Raw genomic sequence first — 25,988 nt, 5'->3', positions numbered from 1 at the left:
AACTTATTTTAGACTTTGCTACTCAATAAAATAATAAGCTCGGTCATACATACCTTTTAAGAAGCGCTTAATAGAAAAAGTTGCTTATTTTTCTCGTGTAGAATACACAAATGAAAAACTCTTGATTTTGATAGTTACTTTTAAAAAATTCAGAAACTTTTTCAAAGATTACACTTGGAGTCATTGGCTTTTGGACTTCGATTCCAAAGAAAGATAACTTTGATCCTAGCATGCTCAAAGTTTACTCACTTGGATTTCAGCATGTTCAAAGTAGATCAAGAAGAAAGATAACTTCTAGGCAAATTTTTCAAAGTTTTGCTCCCTTCTAACATGGTTTTAGACTTGTTCTGATTGTATGTTTATTTTAAAAATGTGTTAACATTGATCTTATAACTAACTGATCGCCATGTAAAAACTTGTTGCAACACGGATGACACGAAAGGGTCGTAAAAAAATATTTAAACGTACCTGTACGGAAGATTGCTGTGACCAAGGGTCAAAAAACTTGAAGTGAAACACTAAAATTCATAATTATGTAACATAATATTGCTTTTACTTTAGATGATAAATTTATAAATATCAGTTTATACATGTAATTCAATGAACTTTTATTCTTAGATTCGATTCCTGAAATCACTTATTGAAGTCTATGATTAGTCCTATATCTAACTTATTTGTGAAGGCAAAGTAATTTGCTTTGGCAGCAAAGTACTAATGACTTTGGGTTTCAAAACCATTGTTAGACAATAATCACATACAATCATACATCATGAAAACCCACATTCGAAATCAAAAACGAGAATTGATCTGGGAAAACAAAGTCTTGAAGTCCTTTGTTGGTTCACCTGCACCCTCAGGTTTTGATGCTAGGTCAAATGCCTTGAATTTAGTCTCTTCATAATTTAGTGCCTGTCAAATCAACAAAATGAATAACTGTTAACCAAATCTCACAATAACCAATTTGGTTTTTGAAGTTATAGTCATTGGCCAATTTTATTTTTGATATTGATGAAATTTCAATATCTGAAATTATAAATGATTGATTATACTAGTCTTGTTGGATCTATAGTTCCTGATATTTCCCTACATGGTTATCAAATCAAGGTTCATATTGTGAATAGGAAAAACTATTTTATCAATCGTGAATCGAATCTTATTATGAATTGTATGATACATTGATATTAACCTCAAAGTAATTGAAGATTCAAATCAAAATCAAATAACAAAATAAAAGTGGCTGACTACACAAAATTGACTAAAAAAAGTGGCAGGTCACATTAAGCTTAGGTAATGATTTATTAGAATAAATCGGAACTCATAATAGTGAATCAGAATCCACGTAGAGATTCATGTGCGGAATAGGTAAACGCTACTGATTCGTATTAATTGGGTTGATTATGTATCGAATAGAGACATGACTCATATACTCTGTAACATACCGATAACCATATGAGACAAATTCGATCAAAAGTTTTCAATTTCAGAGATTATTTTGAAATACTATTAATTCCAATAAAAGAATTGACGAGCCACTACAATTTCAATGATTAAATTCATGATTCACTTGAGCACTTGCTGATAATTTTGGTTTTTTTTTTTTTTTTTGTAACAGTGGAAGCTGGTTTTATTTGTATGCAATACCCAAGTTCTATAAGAGATAATATACCTGAACGCAGACTTCTGCTACATCAGCTCTAGGTATAGTTTTAGTCTCGGTCTGAAGAAGTTCATCGTCCTTCCCTACAATGAGTTCCCGAACACCTCCTTCTTTATCAAGCAAGCCACCAGGTCTGAATCAACAAGGAAGGTGAGAAAATATAATAAAGAAAACAAACACAATCTCACAACAAATCTATAAGAGCACCAGCAACAAAGTACATTGAAATCTGATGATAAGAGTAGTTGAAAGTATATATATAAAAATATAATTAACTACATTGAAGAAACCCAAGCAATTAGATGAGTACGTATATCAATTGCAACAAGTTCTATCAAATATCCAATTGTAGATTCCCTATATATGCTTAGATTTTTTTTATGTACAAAGTATGTATATTCACCAAGTATCTACATAGTTTGTCGATCACGGAAAATAGTGGTTTTTTCAAGTTCCGCAACACTACAGTACTATAGCGGCGACTCTATAGCCACTTATTGACAATGGTTTGAACTAAATAGCGTATCACAAAACAATAGTGATTTGTTCAAATTCGGCTACGATATAGCGCTATAGCGTCGCTGATTGACAACACTGCTACATACAAGATAAAAATGTTTCATGATACAATTACAAATATCAGCAGATATTTTCTTCTTTCCACAGATAATGACACCAGGTATTCTAAAAGTTTTTTAACTCAATCAACTGGATATCAAGATAATATCGCGGAGTATATTCAAAATAGTTTCCTGGTTCAGCTATGATTACTAAAGGCATTAGTCGTAAGTTCGTAACTAGTGTTTTTGACCTGTGCAATGCACAGGTAGGTGGTCTGTCCAGGTTTGGGAATGTGAAAACAAAACTGAAAAGACAGTTATAACTTCTATATGTTTTAACAAGGACAAGAACTAGTGTACCTTATGACCGTGTATGGAACACCAGAATTGGACAGATATTCTTCAGCTTTTCTTTTCCAAACCTGCAATTAATATGAAACTATATGATTTCTATCAAAAGATATAAATGAAAGAATAAATATGAAATAAATGTTATCATTCTGTTTTGAAATAAAATGTGATATGTTCAAACAGAAAAGCAACCCGAAAATTCTAAGACTATGAAATGAAGTAACTAAAGTATTGGAGAAAATACGACTCACCAGTATATTTCCATTTCCCAAACTGTTCAAAGGATGGTTAGGGTTTGTTCCACCCATAGACCCAACCAACACAATATGCTTCACTCCTGCAGCCTTAGCTGTTCATGGAGATAAAACAATGTTAATATCATAAGCATTAGTGAGTAATGACCTTGGTTAGGAATTTTTTTAAAGTTTACCAGGAATTTTTAGTTGGGAATCTTAGGCCCCGCTTACTTCCTAAATTGCTAGCAAGGTGGAAGACTTGCGTCGTGAATAATTGCGATAAAGGGAAGACGGAAAGCAAGGTAGGAAGAATGTGTTTTCAGAATTAATGAAAAGAGTGTTTTGACAGATATGTTTTAAAATACTAGATATGTTTTAAATAAAATAAAATAAAATGGTGAGAAAAACATTTGATCTATAGTCTAATATATAAGCGTTGAAATGAAAATGAAAACAGAAAACATGGTAAGTAAACAGATCATTATATTATTGTGTTTGGTGTGATTTTTTTTCAATTTTGTTCCGTTTAAAAACATTCCAAATGGGGGTGAGAATCCAAGAATCCTAAGAAGATTGAAAACTTCAAGTAAACATTCTTTAAGATATCCAAAAGTATTATACACATTTAAGGCATATTTAGGAATCAAGACTGGAAAAAAAAAAAAAAAAAAAAAAACTCTGCATACCAAACGCCGCATATGAGTAATGGATAGAAAGCATGGAGTCTTACCAGCATCTATTTGATTTTTCTGCCCAATCCAGTCAACCTATCATATGAAAAAGTAGGTCAAAATTTAAGTCAAAAGAGACGTTATATTCAAAAATATTCTTAGCATACATAGGAAAAATGTAATAGCATTAGCACCTGTTCAGGATATGCACCATCATCGAAATAAAACTCAGGCCTTCCACCTTTGGTTGGATCAAACCCAGGTTTCATTTGTGGGACAGCACTAGTGAGAATGATGAGAGCATCTGTACCTTGAATTGCAGGAACAATGCTTTCGGCATTTCTGATATCCCCAATGAAAATATCATCAGCACCACCAATTTTCTGTTTGCTTTCTTCTGATCTAACCAAACCTCTGGCAATATATTGGTCGCGCTTCTCTTTTAACTTTTTATACACAATTTGTCCTGAAAAGTTAACCAACAAATCACATTGAGAGTTCTCAATTAGTGATAAAAATGAAAATATGACACTTGTTCCCTCACTATTGTATTAGAACGGAGATAAAAAACTGTATTCTTATATAAGTAACTTGTATATCAAATGATGACAAGAAATACATCCAAGTCATATACTACTAGTAGAAGTACAGGAATACAGAATCAATTGACATTATTTAACTCTATCAAAAAGCAAAATTTCATTTTCTTAGCGATACATTTATTACTTGAGGTTCATGACAAACCACTTTTGAGTTTGCTTCATCTTTGCCTCGATCTATTTCATCTCTCTCTCAGATGCATTTGTTCCTAATAAGTACTATTTTTGGTATAGTAGATTGGTAACAGCTATCTACATTTTTCTAAGCAAACGATTAATCCAACTTGCTTTCATGTTTAGAATAGCGAATATTCATTCACAAGTTTATACTCTATTCTACTTCAATAATAGTCGGATTTTATGATGTTCACATTATCCTTGGCAAAGACTATAGGAACTAGATGCTGGCAGGGAAATGTCCCTCCAAATCTGTTCCCTCTCCCTATTTGTAATTTTTCTGTAGGCTGTGTTCAGGCCCTTTCGTTTGTTTAATCAAAGAAGTTCGAACAAAAAAAAAAAAAAACTAACAACCTTAACTAGTTGAACTATATGAATATCAAGCTTAAATCTTTGTAACCTTTTTCCATGTTTGAAAATAAAATAAGCGTAAAGGGTAACACTTCACACACATTTGTAACAATATTTGAAAGGTATAGCCTTATAGACTGAATTTCACACATTGAATGAAATTTTTAATTTACACAAAGGGAGTTGAGTCAGTTTTCACACTGATTAGTGTTATTGGCCGTGTAACTAGGAGATCACACATAGAGTCGTGAAATCAACTTAATGTATGAAAATGTCACCTACGACTTTGATGGATTTCTAGTCTGTTAGACCAAGATTTTAAAGAAAGAGTTCGCGGCCGTTGCCATGGTTTTGTGCTTTTTATCTCTACACGACTATTTCGTGATCGCATTGCAGCAGCATCAACCGAATTTGACAGTAATTTTCCGCGGCATCAAGAGATTCAAGACTATGACATTATTGTGACGTTGATTTAAAATCTTGGATTAGATATTTCTACGGCCCACCATAACATAAGCACATATTCCCCCAGTAACATTTTGGTATGTTAAACCCACTTGGGTTGGCATGGTGGTATTGGTTTGGGACCTCAGAGGGTGCTCCTCTTCGAGGTCTCTGGTTCGATTCTCCCTTGGTGTCAATTTGGGTGGACTAATTTAGCTTCTTCAAAAATAAAAATAAAAACATTTTGGTATGTAACAATCTCTAACACTAACTTAAACTATGAGCATAGACAGTGTTCTGTTTGAGCAATAACCTTTAATTTGAGAAAATTCTCATTGTTTAATAAACCCCAATTCAAATAAAATTGAAAATTAAGATTATGATTATAAATTCTAGAGGTACAATAAACCTCAATTCTGTAACAAAACAAAAAAATCAAATGTACTCATAAACTAACGTGAAATTGTAACGAGAATTAACATGAAAAAGAGTACCTGTGCGACCACCAGCACCAGTAACAAGGACAGTGGTTTGAGATGAACCTGCCATTGAATTGAATTGAATTTGATGGAGACAAAACAAAAACAACACTCAATGGATACTGATGAGGACGATGAAGAAAAGAAGGTTCTGGATTATGTTGTGAAGAGGTTGTTGTTGTTTGTTGGTAGTTTAGGAACATTGGAGAGACAGTGTGTACGTGGAAGGGTGTAACCAATACAAAACAAAACACGTGTGCAGCTTACTTGTTCTGACAAGATTCGACAGATTTGGGAAGTGGTAAAAAGTGTAAAAATTAAGTAAATAATATATATTTTTAAAAATAATTATTGACAAAATTGTTTCATTAATCATTTAACTTAATTTTACATAATATTTATTATTTTTTTTATTTAATCTTTTATGTTCTGAAATGCTATCACCATTGTCCTTTCTTACATGGGGGTGTGAAACAATTTGTTTCATTGATCATTTAACTTAGAGTAAATAGACAATTACCTCCCTGAAATTGTAAGTTACGTCAATTACCCCTCTGAAATTAACAAAACTTTAATTACCCTTTGAAATTGCACAACGTTAATCAATTTACCCCTTCCGTCAAATTTTTCTGTTAGTCAACATGACGTTTTGCAAATACCCCTGAAGTTTTGCACTTATGTGCAAAATGTCCTCTGAACTTGAAAATTTAGATATTTTTTCCTTATCCTTAAAAGTGACTGCATTATCACTGAATTGTGGAGCATATTACCTTAGTTTTGACGGTATACAACCATATATGTTTCCCGAAACGATCAAACATTAACCATGTATTAGAGCCTAATGATATGAAAGTCAGCATAACAAAGTACAGCCACACCTGTCAGATGAAAAACTAATGCATGACATGCATACTGAAGCACATAAATGACATATGATTGACATAATCAAGAATTACCAAGATGTCAAAATATATGGTTTTACTATTACTAATTTCTTCCTTTGACTCTATTGAGCTGTCTTCTGGAAAATGAGAAGATGCACCAATATGAAGCAAGAAAGCTAGCATATTCTCCCCCTAGATGTTGAAGAGATCCTTTCGTTAAAAGTTCTAATTTGTCATTCAGAGAGGACTTTCAAGTGGCAACACAAAGTTGACAAAGCCAACACATAAAAATCATCTGCCGAACAAAAGTAGATTTCTAATATATTTCCTAACCAGAAAAACCCTTAGCCGTCATTCAAGCCAATTTTGCCAAGATGGATTGCCATTCTTCTACGACCTTCCAATGTACCAAAGCACAATTGTAGCCTACAATTTAATACTAGAACAACCTTAGGAAGTTGTGATTGTTCTACTTTCTATAATATATTCTTATTCTTGTTATACAATCTAAACCATCTCAAATCTGCTAAATAAGAAAAATCTAGATTTGAAACTATTTTAAACCATCTCATTATCCATCTCATTATGTTTGTCATGCATTAGTTTTCCATCTCATTATGATTGTCACGTGCTCATTGTATTCACAAACGAAGTATTATTAAGTTTGGATTTCCATATCTAATAAAGTGTTACAAAGTGGTTATAGACTAGTATATTGTTTTGCATTTTGTTATCTAAAATATTGAATTGTAATAAATGATTCAAATGTTAATTGTAATATTGGATTGTAATATTGTAGAGTTTAAAGTATTAAAGTTAATTGTTAATTGTTTGTCTTTAATATCTTTTGAGTCAAGGATAAGAAAAAAATTTAAATTTTTAAGTTCAGGGGGCATTTTGCACATAAGTGCAAAGCTTCAGGGGGGTATTTGCAAAACGTCATGTTGACTAACAGAAGAATTTGACGGAAGGGGTAAATTGATTAACGTTGTGCAATTTCAGAGGGGTAATTGAAGTTTTGTTAATTTCAGAGGGGTAATTGAAGTTTTGTTAATTTCAGAGGGGTAATTGACAAACTTACAATTTCAGAGGGGTAATTGTCCACACCACGAGGATGTAGGCGACTAAAAAGTCAATGGAGGGTAAAATATACGTTCAACATAAAGAATGTATGAACTCAAGCATAGTTTTAAGGAATCAAACATCACATATAAATAAACATATTCATTTCCTAAAATACGATAATCACATATAATTTCTTTCAATCAATTAAACAAACACAACAACTATCAAATCATCATTACAAGATATAGCAAGTATTCACACTATCATTTTATCACCAAGTTGAATATACATCATTCACACTTCATCACCATCATCACAATTACACAATTATCACACAGATACACATAGTCACATACATAACTTCTCATAGATTCATTTAATCAAATACACGACTCTCACATAGACTCATATGTATGCGATGTTATAGTTTGACTTTATATGCATGTGGTACCAAGTTTTGGATGTCGGAGTTATGTTACCGAGTGATCCCCCTTCTTTAAATAATTGGATAATCATAGGTATATTACTGATTTAATCCACCTGTCTTTAAATACCCGTCTTTAAATAGGACTGACCATATATCCAGGATAGAATGGTAGATAAGAAAAGGCGATACAATATTTTTAACCCAACATATATCCAGGATAGAAAATATAAAGGTTTGTTGAGGTAACATTAATGTATCATATCCAATTAGTCCATCAAATAGAAGTTATGATTGGGATATGATAAATCGGATATGATAGATTTATCATATCCCGTCTCCTTATCTTTTCCATCAAACATCCCCTAAGTGTTGCAACAGGTTTGGTCCATGGACTAGATTGGACCGACTGATCCCACAATCAATAATTATGCTGTTTAGGCCCCTCGATTGTTCACAACCCCTCCAAATTTCTGAAATTATCCTTTGTAGACCTACTAAAAGTTTAAGTTTGATAACATCTGAAGTTATCTTTCATCCAATCATTTTTAGAAGATTGGTTTCGGTATATCCTGTAATTACACTACACCAGAACATGAAGACTAATTCTCATATTCGTTATAGACATTTTCTCTCTAACACTCACTTTTTTATATGATGAAGTCTATGTGGTACGACACATTGAAATTAGATCCCACATAAAGTGGTGAGATCTACATGAGTTTCACTAGATAGAAGTGTGAGTGCTAGAGAGAGTTCTAAAATGAGAGTCTTTCTATATTTTATTTTTTTGATGGAGGGTTTCTATCATATTTCTTCTTGATATTTCCCCCATATCATAATTTCAGCTATAATGAGTTGATGGCTATGAACAATTCACACGCAGGAATCGTGAGACCAAATTCACCACGTAGAGTTGAACGACAAAAGCTTAATGGGAAGCTTTATAGTGGATAAATAAAAATAAAATTATGTTGAGTAATTTAAAAAAAATAATATACTTTTGTTGAGTACTGTGATATCTTGGTTTTACTTTAAATAATTTTAGTCAAACTTTCATGTCATAAATTATAGCCATGAGAGTTGAGACCCTCGTCAAAAACATAGGTAACAAAAAAATATTTATTGAAATTCCTATTTTTACTTTAAATAATTTTGTTGCAACATGTTTGATCAATGGACGAACAAGTTGGCCCAACACTGATCATTAACTTGCCTATGATGGACATGTGAACTTTGAAGGTTGTTCTTCAGGCACTCTCTAATTGCTCAAAAAACTAATCATCGTCGGTTGAGGGAAGGTTAACTATTGGCTACTGTTCGTCTATAAAACTATAGTTAAGTGTTGTTTGACACTTTTTAGATCGGTCGAATCACTTTTTAAATTGGTTTAACTGATTTTAAAATTCTCAAAACGGTATTTAACAACCGTTATAGGTATTTTTGTCACTTTAGGAAGCCTGAGATTAAACAACGAGCCTAAAGAGTAAATTCCGTGAACTCCTGACTTATGCTGAGTTAAACCAAAATCTATTGGAAGCTTCTTTCTCACCACCCTAAAAAAGAACATACGAAGAGAAAAAAAGTTCACAAACCTACTTATGTCATGTTTGTTTGTGCGGTGGAATAAGTGATGAACCCAGGACACACATATCATCTAGGAACAACATCTACCGCCGGACCATAGAAAGATACATGAAAGTATGAAACATTAATGACATATATGGTATATAATCAATAGTTTAGGGTCTAGTATATGAAAAAAGAAATTGGATAATATTCTATTTCTAGCGTGACTATAGCCACACAAAGCTATCTGTGGATCCGCCCCTGATCATAACACTCATTCTCTAATCTCGAAGTGAGTAAAGAAATTTCTTCATTTTCTAAAATTCACTGTTCGTTGATTTGCCTTAACCTAAACCAATATTTTGGTAAAATAGATTATTATACTACGTCACCTTATACACCATAACAATGTTTGTTGATTAAACTTAATTTTCATACTTTTTCCTAATGATGACAACCCTCACATAATAAGTATCAATATTATGTAGAGTTAATCATCATCCTTGATGATGGGAATAACTAGTCAACATCGATGAAAGCATGGAGCTATAGTTTATGAATATATAGTTAATTAACTAAACCATTGAGTACGCGTATTTAAGAAATAATGTATTGTATATATCATGATTGGCATATGTTATGTTTTTTAATCCGTCACAAGCATACTTTACTTAGAAGAATTGGTATAATATAAAATTTTTGGAATTGAGACGACTTCAGCTTCCAATTCACACGCAGAGATCTTGAGATTAAATTCAGACACGCAAAACATATATTTATAACATTTCATTAATAATAAGATAATTTATACAACGAGACACGTGATAATAAAGATTGAATGTAGCAGATAATGTGGCAACCTCGGCAAGGATGTGAGCTATTTGCTTGAGGAGACAATCTTGTTGGAGATAGGATAGAACCACCAAAGGAGAACATAGTTTATGTTAATGAAATGCTTTCTCCAAAGTTTAGAACTTAATGAAAATTATTTAAGATTTGGGTTAATTATGTTTCTAGTCCCTATAAAATAGCGACCTTGTAAGTTTAGTCCCTACTTAATTTTAATAGCATTTTTAGTCCCTATAAAAAAAAATTTACTTATAATTTTAGTCCCTGCTAAAACAAAGTTTGATTAATTATCCTTAAACTCTTAAATTTTTGAACGATTTTTTTGAGACAAGATTAGAACACTATGAAAGGTTCGTTTACTAAAATTTAGAATTTTCTGACATGAAATGAATTAAATATGAATTTTTTAAAACGACAAAAGTTAAAGATAAAAAGTAATAAAATCTGGATGTAGAAATCAAATTTTGCAATAATTTTTTGCGGACGAACTTTTAGTAATGTTCTAAACATGTCTGCAAAAAATTGTTCAAAAATTTAAGAGTTTAAGCATAAATTAAACAAATTTGAATTGAGTAGGGACTAATACTCAGTGCAGAAAAACAAAATTAGGGACTAAAAATGCTATTAAAATTAAGTAGGGACTAAACTTACAAAGTCGCTATTTTATAGGGACTAGAAACATAATTAACCCTTTAAGATTTAGTACTAAACTATTCTTTTTTACACCCCCCACGAGAGGACACCAAACGAGCACTTATTTTATGTTTACGTTGACGGTTTATTTATTTGCTTTTTATTTATGAACTTTACTATGAAATTTGTTATCAACATGAACATGGGTGGGTAAATTCATAGCTAAAGCTAAGATGGATTTTTTTAGTATTATAAGTCTTTTTTTTGTTATAGAAAAATACCTCTTCTTCCAATTAATGCTCAATTTAGAAAGTTATATCTCATTTTTGTATATCACAACTTAGTCTAGAGACTAATTTGATGCACCACAGTCCACCGGTGTAAAAGCTTTTACATTATTAATCAATTACAAACCTTTTTTTTTTGTATGAATTTTAAGATAAATATGATTTTTTTTAATAATTCAACTGTTATAATTGATTGATAATCAATTAAATGTTTTAATACTCAATTGAAAGATCACATTTTAATATATTTTACTTTTCCAATTGTATTGTGATATACTTTGATTTTAATTTTAGTCAAATTTTTATGAATGAGGAAGCCAATTAGTTGTAGAACTTCTCTATATAAATAATGCCAAAAAGGAGAATTTATTCATTTCATATACTAATTTATTATTATAATAATAACATTACAAAAGCATCTACATCAACTACATTTGAATTTAGGGAATCATCCCCATGCTCTTAAATTTTTTTGTTCATTTTTTTTGTCTTATGATTGAATTTTTGAATTTATTAATGAACAATATTAAAGGGAGAATTTTCTTCATAATCTCTTAAGCTGTGACTGATGTTAACTTCCCAGGGTATGCCACTTCTGATTTTATGTCATTTTCCCATAATTCAGGCACAGCTTCCCTAAGATTGTGAATGCTTTCCAATGCATAATCTGCACCTTTAACTCTTTGTGATGTACCAACCTATATGTTTCAATCAATAAATAGGATCATATGAGTTGTGACACATTAAAAAGGTATCTAATAATAGTTGCTAGAATGAAGTTAGTTTTGTACTATACAACAAAAAATATTTGTAATGACTTACCAATACTGTGTCAAGTCCCACACGTTTTCCAGCTTGTATATTGCGGACACTGTCCTCAAAAAACAACTGAAAATTACATATAGAACCATAGAAAAAGTTAGCTAACAAATAATATAAAATAAAAATGTAAGAAAATTATATCACATTAAAGAATGAACTTTTATAGAGCTAGATTGACCGACTATAGTCGTAATACCATGCATATTCACTCGGTCAAAATCCTTATACCAGGATCAGACGATTAATATTTTAACATCACTAAATTGGATTTTAGAAATTATTTTTGGAGCTGGATTGAACGACTATAGTCGTAATATCATGCATATTCACTCGGTCAGAACCCTTACACGAGGATCAGACGATCCGTGTTTTAACATCAGTAAATTGGATTTTAGAAACTATTTTGAATATGCGTTATACAATTTTCATGTAAGAGTTTAACTGCGAGTATATTTACGCGATTTTACTTACTGTTCTTTGAGGGTTAATGTTGGCAATCTTGAGAGCCAATTCAATGGCAAATTCTGATGGCTTGCAAATAATTGGTGTTTTTGGCAAGACTACTAGACTTGGATTAGGTTGAGCAAAATGGTTTATGATGTCAAAGATTTGAGTGTTGCTTGCACTATTACTAGTGCCTGTTGAACCTAGAAACTCAATGTCATCTTCATCATCAGAAACACTATTCTTGTGGATTGGATTAAGTGTCTCAAAGCATATAATTCCTTCAAAGCAATCTTCTAATCCAAGTCTACTTAGTGCCTTAACAGCATGAACTTTGTCTGCATTTGTGAAGATCTACACAACAAAACAAGAGAAACAATTAATAGAGGTCAATAGTTTAAAATTTTAAAAAAAGTAAAAGATATTTAGTGTTTATATACTACTCCCTCCGGTCATATTTATAAGCGAAAAACGACTTTTTAAGTTCATTGAATAACTAATGTATCTGGTCTATATAGAAGTCAGATACATTAGTTATTCAATTAACCTAAAAAGTTGTTTTTTGCTTGTAAATGTGACCGGAGGGAGAATATTGTAAATCACATTTTTAAAAAAATAAATAAATTAATCATCTATAAAAATATTTTTCAATAAGTGCTTACAAGTTTCCTGTAGGGAAGGCTCAGCAAGAGATTCCTCAGAATAGGGTCTGGTTTCAAGTTCTCATATGGTAATCTTCCATGAACAAAACTGCAAATAATAATTCAAAAATAAAATAAAATCAATTTCACCATTTTATAATAAAAAAAATAACAGTTTGAAAGTGAAGGGTGATAGTAAAATGAAAATGTACCTGTGATATTCATCATAGTCAAAGTCATAACCAATTGCCTGAATTGAAAATGAAATAAAAACCATTATATTTACAATCAATACCTTTTCACAATTTAACAATGGAAACATATTTTACAGGAAATGATTAGGAATTTAAGGTAATCAAATCATACCCTTAGACCAGACATAGTTGTTCCATAGTTCTTGTAAAGAAGGTTTGACAAGTCATCAATTTTGCTTGAGTCTATTCCAAGCTTCTCAACCATATAATCTGAGATCAATAATACAATCACTTATGTTAATATTCAACACTTCAAGAAACAACATATAACACGGACACTTCAGATTGAATGTCTATCTGGTGTCTGACACACCGACACTGACACCAGTTATATTTAATCACTTTCATTCTCTTAAATTATTATTGGTGTCTGCATGTCAGTGTCATGTCTGATATCTTTGTCGGTTTTATGAAGCAGAGTATATATGTTGCATTAGCTTACCTTTAATATTTTGAAGAACAGATTTTGCAAGGCCAGCTCTAAGGGGATACAAAGTATCATCTAAATCTGCATAACATTAATCTCATAGTTATAAACTTGTAACAAAAATACAAAAAATATGAAATTTATTTATAATTGTTACTTGAAATTTGTTCTGTTTACAAGCCTTACCAAAAAGAAGGCAATCATATTTTGATCTTTGAGCTTGTTGTCCGAATCGATCCTCGTACGCCATTTCGATCCGAAATCCTTAAAAATTCAACACAGAACAATGTTTAGATTTTAGAACAGCTTGAACATTTCAACATTTATACTAGAATTCAATTTTGATTCAGAATCTATTCATCAACATGGCTTTTTGTTTTAGAAAATTGCTATATATGACTCAGATTAGCACCAAAAGATGCAAAATGATCCTTCAAGGGAGACAATAAAGGGACTAATCCACATCATTTAGGATAAGGCTTTGTGAAGTTTGTGAGTGGACGGAACATAACATAACATAAATAAATTTGTGTAAGGTTATAAACTAATTTAATATTTGAAACAGAGTTCATGTGACACATCAAACCACTTCCAAAAGCAAACCAACTTTTGAAAGATGAATTGATCGTTTGATAAACTTTGGAGATTAAACTCAGAGTTAAATATAATGGGATTTTATTATATAAATGAAAAAATAACACTGTACAACAGTGCATTTTTTTAGCAAAAAAGGCCTCGAGGGACAGAGTTCAAATCCATCGGATATCGTTGTAAAATAGTTATTACTGTCACTTTAATTAATAATATTTTTTTAAAATGTATAGAATAACCAAAGAAATGGTGATTCTTAATTCCAATCATTTGTTCCATGTTAGTGAAATTTAATAAGTACAAAGTAAAATCTCAAAACCATATTCATGGTACTAATCATAGGTTAATGTTGGTTATGTTTTTTCAATGATTTTGAAGCCATGGTTGATTGAAAATCAAAAGGTGAAGGTTTGAGGGTATAATTAAAGTTTTAAATAGAGAAAAAAAATCAAATGCTTTTCATGAAACCATTAACTTACCAAAAATGGAAAAATGAGTGATTGTTAAGGGAAAATGAGAAAAGGGTATGAAGAAACAAAGCTTCAAGAGCAATGCAAAGGTTATGAAGAAACAAAGCTTTGAAAAGCAATACTAAGATATTGAAGGAAGCAAGAGGAAGAAGAGGGGGAGGAAATATGTGAGGCAAATATGTGTTTATATAGACAAAGGGTTGCTTGTGTGGTAGGGTCTTTGAATATAATATTGCATTAATTAATTTGATTAGTTACGTTTTGAGTTTGAAATGCAATGACCATATGAACTGGTACAATGATTATAATAATTTTTAGTACTCCAAGAAAATGACAACTAATATATGATTGGTTAACAAAATTGGATTCCCTAGCGTCAAAAGTGACCACACAAGTAATCTCATCCTTTAAAAATATCAGAAGATTTACATCTTAAACTTTTGTTTTAAAGTAGTAAATCATTGATCTTTTTCGAATGACTCGGATTTACTTGACCATGTAAATTTAGGACTTCTTCACTACAGAGAATCCAAATCCTAACCTCTTATTTTTTTACCCATAAATTTAGATCAGGGTAGGCTAACACATCTCATGTAAGGCGAGAGAGGAATATAAAATTTTATTGAAAACTGACGTATAATCAATCAATTGAGAAAGTTCGACCTTGAATTCAAGTCACAACAGATGTAAGCGAAATATTGTGTTGAAATTTAGATCAAACTCATCCTTACAAAACCGACTTATGAGATCATCGTCTTTATAAACTCTTATCAAGAGTTTTATTAACATTTTCTAATACATAGTTAAGCTCTTTTATTAATCATATCAAAATATTTAAATTCTATATATGAGGAAATAAAAGTACAAAGAAGAATGTGCCAGCTGCATCAAGCACCAAAATAGAGTTGGAGGCTTTTGCCAGTTGCCACCGTACACTAAAAACAACACTCTTGTTTCCCATTTTTTGGGTTAGAAAATCAGATATTATTAGATTCCCTTCTTCCCTAACCATGTGCACATTTTAAACATGATTAAACTCACTAAACAACATATCAAAATCTTTAATATCTTCTCCATGTGTACGTGTCTCATTTAATCTAAGTTGCACAACACTTTTTTTATCGATAAGATTTTAGATTAAGAAGGTACACTTTCATTTAAGATAAGAGAGAATATTTAATGTTAAAAACAGTTTTTAATTGAGTTTATGTAGAACTTATTAATGATAAAAATTTAGAATCAAATCCAAATCATAGTTAGTGCGAATAAAATGTCCAATCAGATGAGGATATTTTTTTTGTGGTGAAAATTTTGAGTCATATTTATGGGATTTTAGGTTTTTTTTTGTGGTAGTCGGGGTTTGAACCCGAACCTTACATATTTTATGCATTGTCCTTACCAACTACTAAGCTCACGGGGACGGGATTTTAGGTTTAAAAGCTCATTACACTTTTGTAGGGAAAAAAAATATCAACCCTTGTTGACAAGTTGCACAACAAGACACTAAACTAAAATTAATTACAAAATTTACATTGACAATTAATTTTTTGTTAATGAAAATATCTATGATATTTGAAGACTCATCAAGTTGCACGTTCTATGTAAATCAATTTTAAGCCACTATGATAGAGCTAGTGACAACGGGTTCAAATAATTTAGAAGGCATAGATATTTAAATTTAACTGTCATTATTGTAGACTAAATAACATTGGTCAATTTATAAGTCCTTAATTTAGTATCAAAACAGAACAACCTCAAGTAGTTCATAGAGAAAATAGACTTTTAGATATATTTTCAAGAGATATATTTTCAAGAAATGGATCGCCTCAAGAAATGGATCGCCTATAATAGATAAGATGATGATGGCATTCACGTCTTAAACCTTAAACGGTCTAGATTTATGATTTATATTTTTATTAATTCTTATTAATTCACGATTTTACTTCTTTCATTTTTTTTTTTGTGGTGGTCGGGGTTTGAACCCCGGACCTTGCATATATTATACATTGTCCTTACCATCTGAGCTAAGCTCACGAGGACGAACTTCTTTCATTTTTAAATGTTAAAATATAAGACTTTTTTATTTTTTTTATAAGCAAAATATTATTGATATGGGAATAAAAGGGTACCCAGCAAACATAAGTCTCAATTTAGTGAGAGAAAAAAGTGTGTGAAGTTTTAAAATTGAGTAGTCAATATTTTTTGACTTAGAAATGAGGACAATAAATTAGAGAAAATAGGCACCAAAAGTGCATTACACCTAATTTTTGTTAGAAGTTCAAATGACCCTTCTTATTGCTTGCTTAAACCGTCCAAAACCCACCTAACCTAGCTTATTGATTTGCTCCTTTTAGTCTTGTAGCTAGTTTGGTTATTGCATTGTACTATCTTATAAGACCAAATTAATTAAAATTTAACCTTAACCTGCAAAATCTCAAATTGCTTTTTACATTTCCCTTCCTAACTAAACATGTAAATCTTCAAAAATACAAAAATAAAACTCCTCTCTTACATTTAATTAAATTTTTTTTTTACTATTTTTCCTAAAGACTTTATAAGTGCCGTAAGAGTGAAAATGAGTAGTTAATGGTAAGACAAAATGGCTACGACTCCCTCATGCTTCCATTTACCAACACATGAATTTGTTTGGAATCCATTAAGATGTACACCTAGCTTTTGATCTTGGATTATCCTCAAGAAATATGCCACCTCTTCATTGTTCATGCATGATGAATCTATAGCTCTTTCAATTTTCCATTTATAGTTATTTACTTAGAAATTTAAGTTTCCTACTTACCCTTGGCATGATAGTATTGACTTGAAACCTGAGAGTGTGCTCATCCTCAAGGTCTCATGTTCAAAACATGTTGGTACATCAGTGTAAATGTTAACGTTAATGTTCATTGGTGTTTTTGGTAAACAAGAAGGGTTGGTTTTGTTTATTACAAACAGGATCAAACTAGAAATCCTAGGACATGTTGTGCAAAGTTTTTTCAGAAAATGAGCGAGAGTTTATCAGATTCATAGGTTGCTCTATGAACAAGACGAATTTGCGGTGTCTTTCGACAGAAAAAAGTAAAGAAAAAATGCAAGTAAATGTAAAAGACTTAAAAGTTTAAAACGCATAAACTTAAAGAAAAGGTAAATTGCATTGCATTAATGTAAATGTGGTTCGACAAATTAGATTACATACATTCGGTATGACTCTTCTCTCTAGACGCCGGTACTTCGAGTGCTATAATTCTATAAACAATTTACGACCTGTTTTCCATATAGAAAACTATTATTTATACATACGAAAGTAACTGAAAAAAGGCTAACTATCATGATCAACACCTCTTCAATCAAAACTGCTTGTCTCCCACATTTGAACTAAATTGAATAATAAAGATATCATTACTGAACTAAATTGAATATAAAATTCCTCTCTCACATTTAATTTTTTTTTTTTTACTATTTTTTCTAAAGACTTTATAAGTGTCGTAAGAGTGAAAATGATTTGTTAATGGTAAGACAAAATGGCCACGACTCCCTCATGCTTCCATTTACCAACACCTGAATTTGTTTGGAATCCATTAAGATGTACACCTAGCTTTTGATCTTTGGATCATCCTCAAGAAATATGCCACCTCTTCATTGATCATGCATGATGAATCTATAGCTCTTTCAACTTTCCATTTCTATTTATTTACTTAGAAATTTAAGTTTCCTTGGCAACTTAACCTTTATTGAGAATCAATATTTTGTATAATTAATATTGGACTTAAATGCACTTTCATTCTCTTATTTTCACTAATTTACAATTTTAACCGCCCAAAATTTAAATCTACAAAATATAGTTCCATAATATTTAAAATTTTAGATATTATCACGTCCACTAATTTGAGATTTGTTTTTGCTAATATATCAAGTTTGAATAATGAGTTGATAAGTTACATGGTGATGTTAGAAATATAGTTCTTACTTGACTATTTTTCTAACAGAAATCTTACTTACTTTTTTTTTTTTTTAAGATGTTAAACCAGTCCACCTAAATTGAAAATCTTACTTACCGTTAAAATCAATATTTGCTCCTAAATATAAAAATCATTTAAAGTAACGAAACCTTCTTCAATTTTTCTTATTAATATTATCGATATATCTTAGAATATTTAAAATTAACAAATAATTACACAATAATTTAGTGACAATCATATACAAATTATATTTTGTCTAAAAATCATATACAAATTATTATATACATTAATTACACTATAAGATCTTTTAAATGTATGAAAATGTTCAAAATATCGTATAAATAGAGATAGTATTATCTTATTTTCCATGCAATTAACGTATTATTTTTAATAATAAAACTCAAAATAAAAAATGAAAATAAAAAATCTTTAAAAATAACATTTCCCAAAATATATATATATGTGACCACGTCACTCAGAGACGTTCTTTTTGTTGAGAAAAATATGTTTATAGCATTTCATTTATAGTCAATGGTACAAAACATGTCGACACCTCAATGTAAATGTTAAAGTTAGGTAAAAATGTAGTTATTTAGACACGATCTTATTGGTTTGTTTCCGACTAATTAAACTCAATAGAGAGTTTTCAAAATCAGAAACAAACATCGTTTACGATATGACAACACAGTGTCAAATTCAGATATATGGTCCTTTTTTTTTTATAAGTCAAGAGATAGATGAGGTATCAGGGAGAGTCCGAAACATCCCTCTCTTGTTGAAGCAGTTAACAAACTTCACCTCCTTATTTTATTTGATCAAATACAGTAACAAAAATAAGGAAAAAAACCAGTAAATCAAAAAAGTTCTAAAATTTTTACAATTAAAAGATTATATTTTAGAATTTAATTTTTTAGAGGGGGGAATTTAAAAATATTAGTGACCAAAATTGTGAATGAGTAAACACATGAAAATAAATGAATTTAAGCCTTCAATTATTTTATCGTTCTAAGTCGGAGTTATCCTTGTCATCATACCTAAATGTTATACCTAAGAGGTTTCAGAAAATATATTGTTTATATAGAATCTTTTATAGATTGATTAGTTTTACTTTTCCTGTTTTCCACGTTTTGTTCATCATTTAAAAGTAACCAAAAGTTAATAGAGGCGAGTAAAACCAGGAAAACGATTTGCACCAAAAATAAAAGAAAAAAGTTACTGTGCAGGGGACATTGCATTATGAAAATTGTTGTTCACACATTAGAGAAGGCTGTGACACACATGTAAAATACGCTTTTGCCCCCTCGGCAGTTAACTGCCGAGGAATTTGAAATCCGGCTGCAGTTAACTGCCGAGGAATTCCTCGGTAGTTAACTGCCGAGGAAAACTGTTTCATCAGATGAAACAGTCACCTGCTCCCCCAACACACTATTTTCATCATCTTCCATAAAACTTCTTTCAATCCACCCAAATCCAACATTTTTTTTCAATGAAATCTTGCTCAAAAATGATTCAAGCATCAAGCATAGGATGTATCAACACACTTTTGACGTAAAAAAACAGGTATTGAGCATTTTAATCGGTTTATTTTTTTATTATGCAATGGGTTTCTACGTCAGTTACGTAGAACCCTGTTATGGGGAATCTCGGCAGCTTACTGCCGAGGAAAACCTCGGTAGTTTAGTACCGAGGAAAACCTCGGTAGTTAAGTACCGAGGATTACATAGGCAAAAATTCTGGAGCGAAAAAATGGCAGCTACTGCCATTTTTTCAAATTTTTTTTTCTTTGATTTTTTTTTTGTTTTTTTTGTTTTAGTTCATTATGGCATTGATGCTTATGCATTAGTTAGTTGTTAATTCATATTTATGTGTTGTTTAATTATAGTAATGACCGAGAACGCGGAAGATGTTTCGGGAGAGACAAAACGTAATTTTGTCCAAATTTCCGGAGATGTCAAGCCGCCTAAGGTTGAAGTCAAACCAAGCATTGAACAAGCTTCTAAATATGTTAGCCCCGGTGTCGTCCCACTTCAAGCCCACGAAGTGGACACGGCTAGGTTTTTTTCTGACGACATTAAGTTTCAAGATAGAGAAGAATTGCTTGGGTGGGTACGGTGTCAAGCAAATAAGGCGGGATTTACAATTGTTACACAAAGATCAAGCTTGATCCATCCAATATTGCGCCTAGTGTGTGAAAGGAGTGGAGCTCACAAAGTGCCAAAAAAAAAACCAAAGCATGCGACAACGGGCTCAAGAAAATGCGGGTGCTTGTTCATGATTAGTGGATATCAAAGTACGCAAACAAAGGAATGGGGATTGAACATTCTTAATGGAGTTCACAACCATGCGATGGAGCCGGCTTTAGAAGGACACATTCTTGCCGGTAGATTAAAGGAGGATGACAAGAAGATTGTACATGACTTGACCAAGAGCAAGATGCTTACAAGAAATATTTTGATACACTTGAAGAACAAAAGACCACATTGCATGACAAATGTGAAGCAAGTGTACAATGAACGTCAAAAAATATGGAAGGCAAATAGAGGTGACAAGAAGCCGTTGCAATATCTAATCTCGAAGTTGGAGGAGCACAACTATACTTATTACTCAAGAACACATGGTGAAAGTAATACAATCGAAGATATCTTTTGGGCTCATCCAACATCCGTTAAGTTGTTTAACAATTTTCCAACGGTTTTGGTTATGGATTCCACCTACAAAACCAACTTGTATAAGATGCCAATGTTTGAGGTAGTTGGGGTAACTTCGACCGATTTGACATATTCGGTTGGGTTTGGATTCTTGATGCATGAGAAAGAGGAAAACTTTGTTTGGGTTTTAAAAATGTTGCGTAAACTTCTTACTTCAAAGATGAATATGCCTAAGGCGATTGTTACCGACAGAGATGGGTCTTTGATGAAAGCGGTTGGAATTGTTTTCCCGGAAAGTTATGGTATGAATTGTTACTTCCATGTGCAAGCAAATGTTAAACAAAGGTGCGTCTTAGATTGTAAATATCCTATGGGAAAAAAGGATGGGAAAGAGGTGAGTAATCGCGATGTTGTCAAGAAGATCATGAGGGCATGGAAAGATATGGTTGAATCGTCCACTCAAGAGTTATATGCAAATGCATTAGTGGAGTTCCAAGATGCTTGTAGTGATTTCCCACCTTTCCTAGCCTATGCCATGACCACCTTGAATGAAGTGAAGGAGAAAATAGTGAGGGTATGGACAGACCGTGTGTTGCATCTTGGTTGTAGATCCACCAATAGGGTAGAATCGGCTCATGCTTTGGTGAAGAAATATTTAGACAATAGTGTGGGTGATTTGGGTACTTGTTGGGAGAAAATACATAACATGTTGTTGCTTCAACACACTGCGATACAAACAGCCTTTGGTCAGAGCGTTACCGTGTTGGAACATAGATTCAAAGATGTCACTTTGTACTCCGGCTTAGGTGGTCATGTGTCTAGATATGCTTTGGACAACATTGTTATGGAAGAGTCACGTTGTAGGGAAACATTGTGCATGAACAAGGAAATTTGTGGTTGTGTTCAAAGGACATCTTACGGCTTACCATGTGCATGCGAAATTGCAACGAAACTCCTTGAAGAAAAGCCAATTTTATTGGATGAGATACACTACCATTGGCAAAGGTTACGCATGGGAGAAGAAAGTAATGAACTTGGTTTTTCGGTGGATGATGAGTTGAAGGGTATTGTAGAACGTCTCAAGAAACTCCCTTTCCAAATGAAGCTTGAAGTCAAGGAGGCTTTGCGGCAATTGGCATTTCCTGAAACCACCATGATGTCTCCACCACCACAAAAAGCAACAACCAAGGGAGCCAAGAAAAAAGTGGATATTGCGAGGTCTAAAGGAAGAATTACATCCACTAGCCGGATCCCTTCTTCTTGGGAGGTTATTGATTCCCAAAATCCGGATAGTCAACCGTCACCATCACCAACAACATCATCATATAAAAGGAAAAAAGGTGCTCGTCTTGGTAAAGCACCAATTTCCCCACTTCCACCACCTTCTCGGTATCCAAAGCCTAAGGTTATCCCGGTTATGAGGCCTATTGATTATATGCCACGCTTCATGCTTCCATTTATTGAAAAAGTGGTGGATGTTATTGGCGATGGACATTGTGGATTCCGGGCTATAGCCGAGTTCATGGGCTTAACCGAACAAAATCATCTCATGATTCGTACACATCTTATTCAAGAATTGAAAGATCATAGAGATGATTATGTTGAAGTATTTGCGGGTGAGGATCGTTATAACTACATTTTAAATGGCTTACATCCTCCTGCAAATACAAAAAGTTGTGCACATCTTGTTGATAAGTGGTTGACTTTTCCGGACATGGGGCACATTGTTGCCAATTATTACAAAAGGTGTGTGGTTGTGTTGACAAATCTTGAAGTTGGTAACTCAGAATCTTTTTTCCCACTAAGAGGGCCACCACCGCCGGGCAAGCAAAAAACTCCCATCATGTGTCTTGGGGTAATTCCTAATCACTTTGTGCTTATTTACTTGAGGAATGGTTGTCCACTACCTCCATCATCTACGGAGTGGCACAATCACAAGAAACAAGATGCGGTGACTTGGGAAGATGAGTATTTGGATCAACATGAGTTGTTCCGAAAGCTCATGGCTATTGAAAGTGGAAACAAACCGCCAAAACCACAAAAGGAATCAAACAAAGCGGCACCTATTTTGTTGGACACTCCCGAAAAACCAAAGCAACAATTTGAAGTTATTGCGGAAGATGAGGAAGATTTTATGTCACTTGATCTTCTCCAATCACTTGGCAATTAACAAGGGATTTTTTTGTCGGTGTTAGTCCTTTTTTTTGGTAGAAATTACACCGACGTATATTTTGGGGTCAAAATTGTAATGCCAATTTTTTGTGGCCAATATATAAGTAACATTATGTAATTTATATTGATATATATGATAACATGACTTTTATTGACTTGAAACTAGTGCAATACTTATTTATAGCTTATTAATGTTTGCGCATTTGATTTATTCGTTATTACATTCCATTTAATTTTGTTCTAATCTATGATTATTTTGTTAAAGCTTTTGTCAAGTGAAACATGTCAGAGGTTGCAAGAATTGAAGGGCGTGTTAGGTATTGCGCGTTTAAAAAGACGGTTAAGGTTATGATAACACCGACGGACTCTATTGATGATTTGAAGACACAACTTAACACTTATTTTGAGCATCTTGGTGAAAATCAATATACACGTCACTTGTCTGCTCTAATGCCAATGATAGACCTAGGAGAAGATAGAGATGAATTCACATGGAAAACGGCAAGCTATATGCCTTGGCTTATTAAAGACGATAGCGACGTCGGATTTATGTTTAGGAATATGGTGGAAAATAATGTATTATATATATATGTTCGTTCCATATGCAATTGTAATGAATGTAAGTAGGGATTTAATTTAATGATGTGTAATGATGTGTAATGACTTGTAATGTGTTGTTTGATTATGGACACTATGTTCCGTTTTGATGAATTTCAAACTTTTGTGTGGTTTGAACCAAATGTCGGTTTGATTTAATTATGGACATATGTAAAAGATATTGTATTTTTCTTGTTTATGACCAAGTTTCATTGTTGTATAATTTGAATTGCCTATGGAAATGCTCTGGTGAAATTACAGGTCAAAACTGGCCTAAAAACGGCTTGGTAAGGGTTAGCATTAATGCAGAACCTGCTGTCTGCATAAATGCTTTCCTCGGCAGTTAACTACCGAGGAATTCCTCGGCAGTTAACTGCAGCCGGATTTCAAATTCCTCGGCAGTTAACTGCCGAGGGGGCAAAAGCGTATTTTACATGTGTGTCCCAGCCTTCTCTAATGTGTGAACAACAATTTTCTTGCATTATATATATTTTTAACAAACGTTACCTTATATATGTAGGGTTGTAATTCAAACTTTGAATTTTTCACTTATTTATTTTAAGAGGTAAAGACAAAAAAAAAGCGATTGGACCCCTTCAAAAAATTTACTAGGACAACCGATCAATATTTTTTTTTTACTTGAACACATAATGTTAATTTTGAAGTTACCTATACATAATTATAGGTATAAATCCTATGATTGTAATAATATTGAAAATCTTATTTATAAATATTTCTAGAAAATAGTATTTTTTTGGGGAAGTCTAGAAAATAGAGTTAATTTGTTTCTTAATAGAACAATTATTTATGACTTTACTTATCATCCGGTCAAACTTCGGATTAACAAGGTATCTTTCTCCTAGCAACCGAAATTTTAGTACTTGGGTTATCTCCTTCCACTCATTCTCTCCTTTTCCCTCCTTCACACTTTGTGTCTCTCTCTCTTGATCTTCCTTATCTCTCTTGATCTTATTTTTCTCTCTCTCTTGACCTTCTCTCTAATTGAAGGAGAGAGAAGGAAATGATCCAAATTCAAAATGTTAACATCAAAAAAGAAAATAGTGTGTTTTACCATTAAAAAAAGATTGTGAAAGTACTTTGAGAATTTTGAAAAATAACTTATATATAACATATAATTCCGTTTTGACTAAAATCTATTTTCTCAACCCCTTCTCTCTATTACAATTGATCATTAAATGAGTTCTCCAACTCCTTATTAAAAAATTAAAATATGCATGATTTTTGAAAATACAAAATAAAAATATAGAAAGTAGATAGATTTTAGATTTCAATAGAATTTACTTCATAGAAAAAATCTTCAAGTAAAATAGGTTAAAGTTATTAGTAACTCTTGTGTGCAAGTGTGAGTTATATGTCCCACATCAAATAGAAAAGTAAAGGTGGAACACCTTATAAGTAAGAGGACTCATAAACTTATCGCCTTAAAGTTTTGGGTAAGAGTGTGGTGTCTCTCTCGCTAGTGTGGTTGTTCTAGCCTCGATGTGGGTGGTCCCCCGAGTTCCCCTCAGTGACCCAACAGTGGTATCAGAGCCTGGTACGACAAAGGGTACGACCGAGGCAGCCGGTCCGTTGCGCATAATGCAGCAATGGCAGTACAAGCTCTTTGCAACGGTCCGTTTGCGAAGAAAGCAGCAACGGCGATACAAGCAAGTAATAGCTTTCGCTTGAAGGAGGAGCATGATGAATTGATGGACTCACACTTGAGGGGA

At 32.3% G+C, this 25,988-nt stretch overlaps 2 protein-coding genes across 3 annotated transcripts; both read right to left on the bottom strand.

Annotated features, from left to right (window-relative positions):
- Nucleotides 1-524: 524 nt before the first annotated feature.
- Nucleotides 525-5,690, bottom strand: LOC146926901 (uncharacterized protein At5g02240-like). Its single transcript, XM_085700349.1, has 7 exons — nt 5,541-5,690; nt 3,670-3,941; nt 3,535-3,571; nt 2,820-2,917; nt 2,578-2,639; nt 1,667-1,790; nt 525-909 (listed from the first exon to the last, which is right to left on the bottom strand). The coding sequence occupies exons 1-7, from the start codon at nt 5,593-5,595 to the stop codon at nt 790-792; spliced, it is 768 nt and encodes a 255-aa protein (XP_085556475.1). The 5' UTR covers nt 5,596-5,690; the 3' UTR covers nt 525-789.
- A 5,911-nt stretch (nt 5,691-11,601) lies between these two features.
- LOC146926900 (suppressor of disruption of TFIIS-like) lies at nt 11,602-15,043 on the bottom strand. Of its 2 annotated transcripts, XM_085700347.1 has the most exons (10): nt 14,995-15,043; nt 14,895-14,958; nt 14,011-14,088; nt 13,840-13,905; nt 13,510-13,607; nt 13,356-13,393; nt 13,165-13,252; nt 12,530-12,856; nt 12,059-12,124; nt 11,602-11,934 (listed from the first exon to the last, which is right to left on the bottom strand). In XM_085700347.1, the coding sequence occupies exons 3-10, from the start codon at nt 14,072-14,074 to the stop codon at nt 11,791-11,793; spliced, it is 891 nt and encodes a 296-aa protein (XP_085556473.1). In that variant the 5' UTR covers nt 14,075-14,088; nt 14,895-14,958; nt 14,995-15,043; the 3' UTR covers nt 11,602-11,790. The 2 variants fall into 2 exon arrangements, with proteins under 2 accessions (XP_085556473.1, XP_085556472.1); XM_085700346.1 differs by having other exon boundaries at nt 14,895-15,043.
- Nucleotides 15,044-25,988: the final 10,945 nt, after the last annotated feature.

This window comes from Medicago sativa, chromosome 4 (assembly GCF_051527215.1).
Source record: "Medicago sativa cultivar Bolivia chromosome 4, Bolivia_mono, whole genome shotgun sequence".
NCBI classification, from domain to species: domain Eukaryota; kingdom Viridiplantae; phylum Streptophyta; class Magnoliopsida; order Fabales; family Fabaceae; genus Medicago; species Medicago sativa.
Note: the sequence above shows the minus strand (reverse complement) of the source record. Positions and strands in the feature narration are given on the sequence as shown.

Excerpts from the sequence above, each read along its gene's own strand:
- LOC146926901 (XM_085700349.1), bottom strand. The coding sequence starts at position 5,595 with ATGGCAGGTTCATCTCAAACCACTGTCCTTGTTACTGGTGCTGGTGGT. Across the intron at positions 2,640-2,819 it reads TGGGAAATGGAAATATACTG|GTTTGGAAAAGAAAAGCTGA; the intron begins GTGAGTCGTATT and ends TATTAATTGCAG. Across the intron at positions 1,791-2,577 it reads GTTCCATACACGGTCATAAG|ACCTGGTGGCTTGCTTGATA; the intron begins GTACACTAGTTC and ends TTGTTGATTCAG.
- LOC146926900 (XM_085700346.1), bottom strand. The coding sequence starts at position 14,074 with ATGGCGTACGAGGATCGATTCGGACAACAAGCTCAAAGATCAAAATAT. Across the intron at positions 13,906-14,010 it reads ATATGATTGCCTTCTTTTTG|ATTTAGATGATACTTTGTAT; the intron begins GTAAGGCTTGTA and ends AATGTTATGCAG. Across the intron at positions 13,608-13,839 it reads TGTTCTTCAAAATATTAAAG|ATTATATGGTTGAGAAGCTT; the intron begins GTAAGCTAATGC and ends TATTGATCTCAG.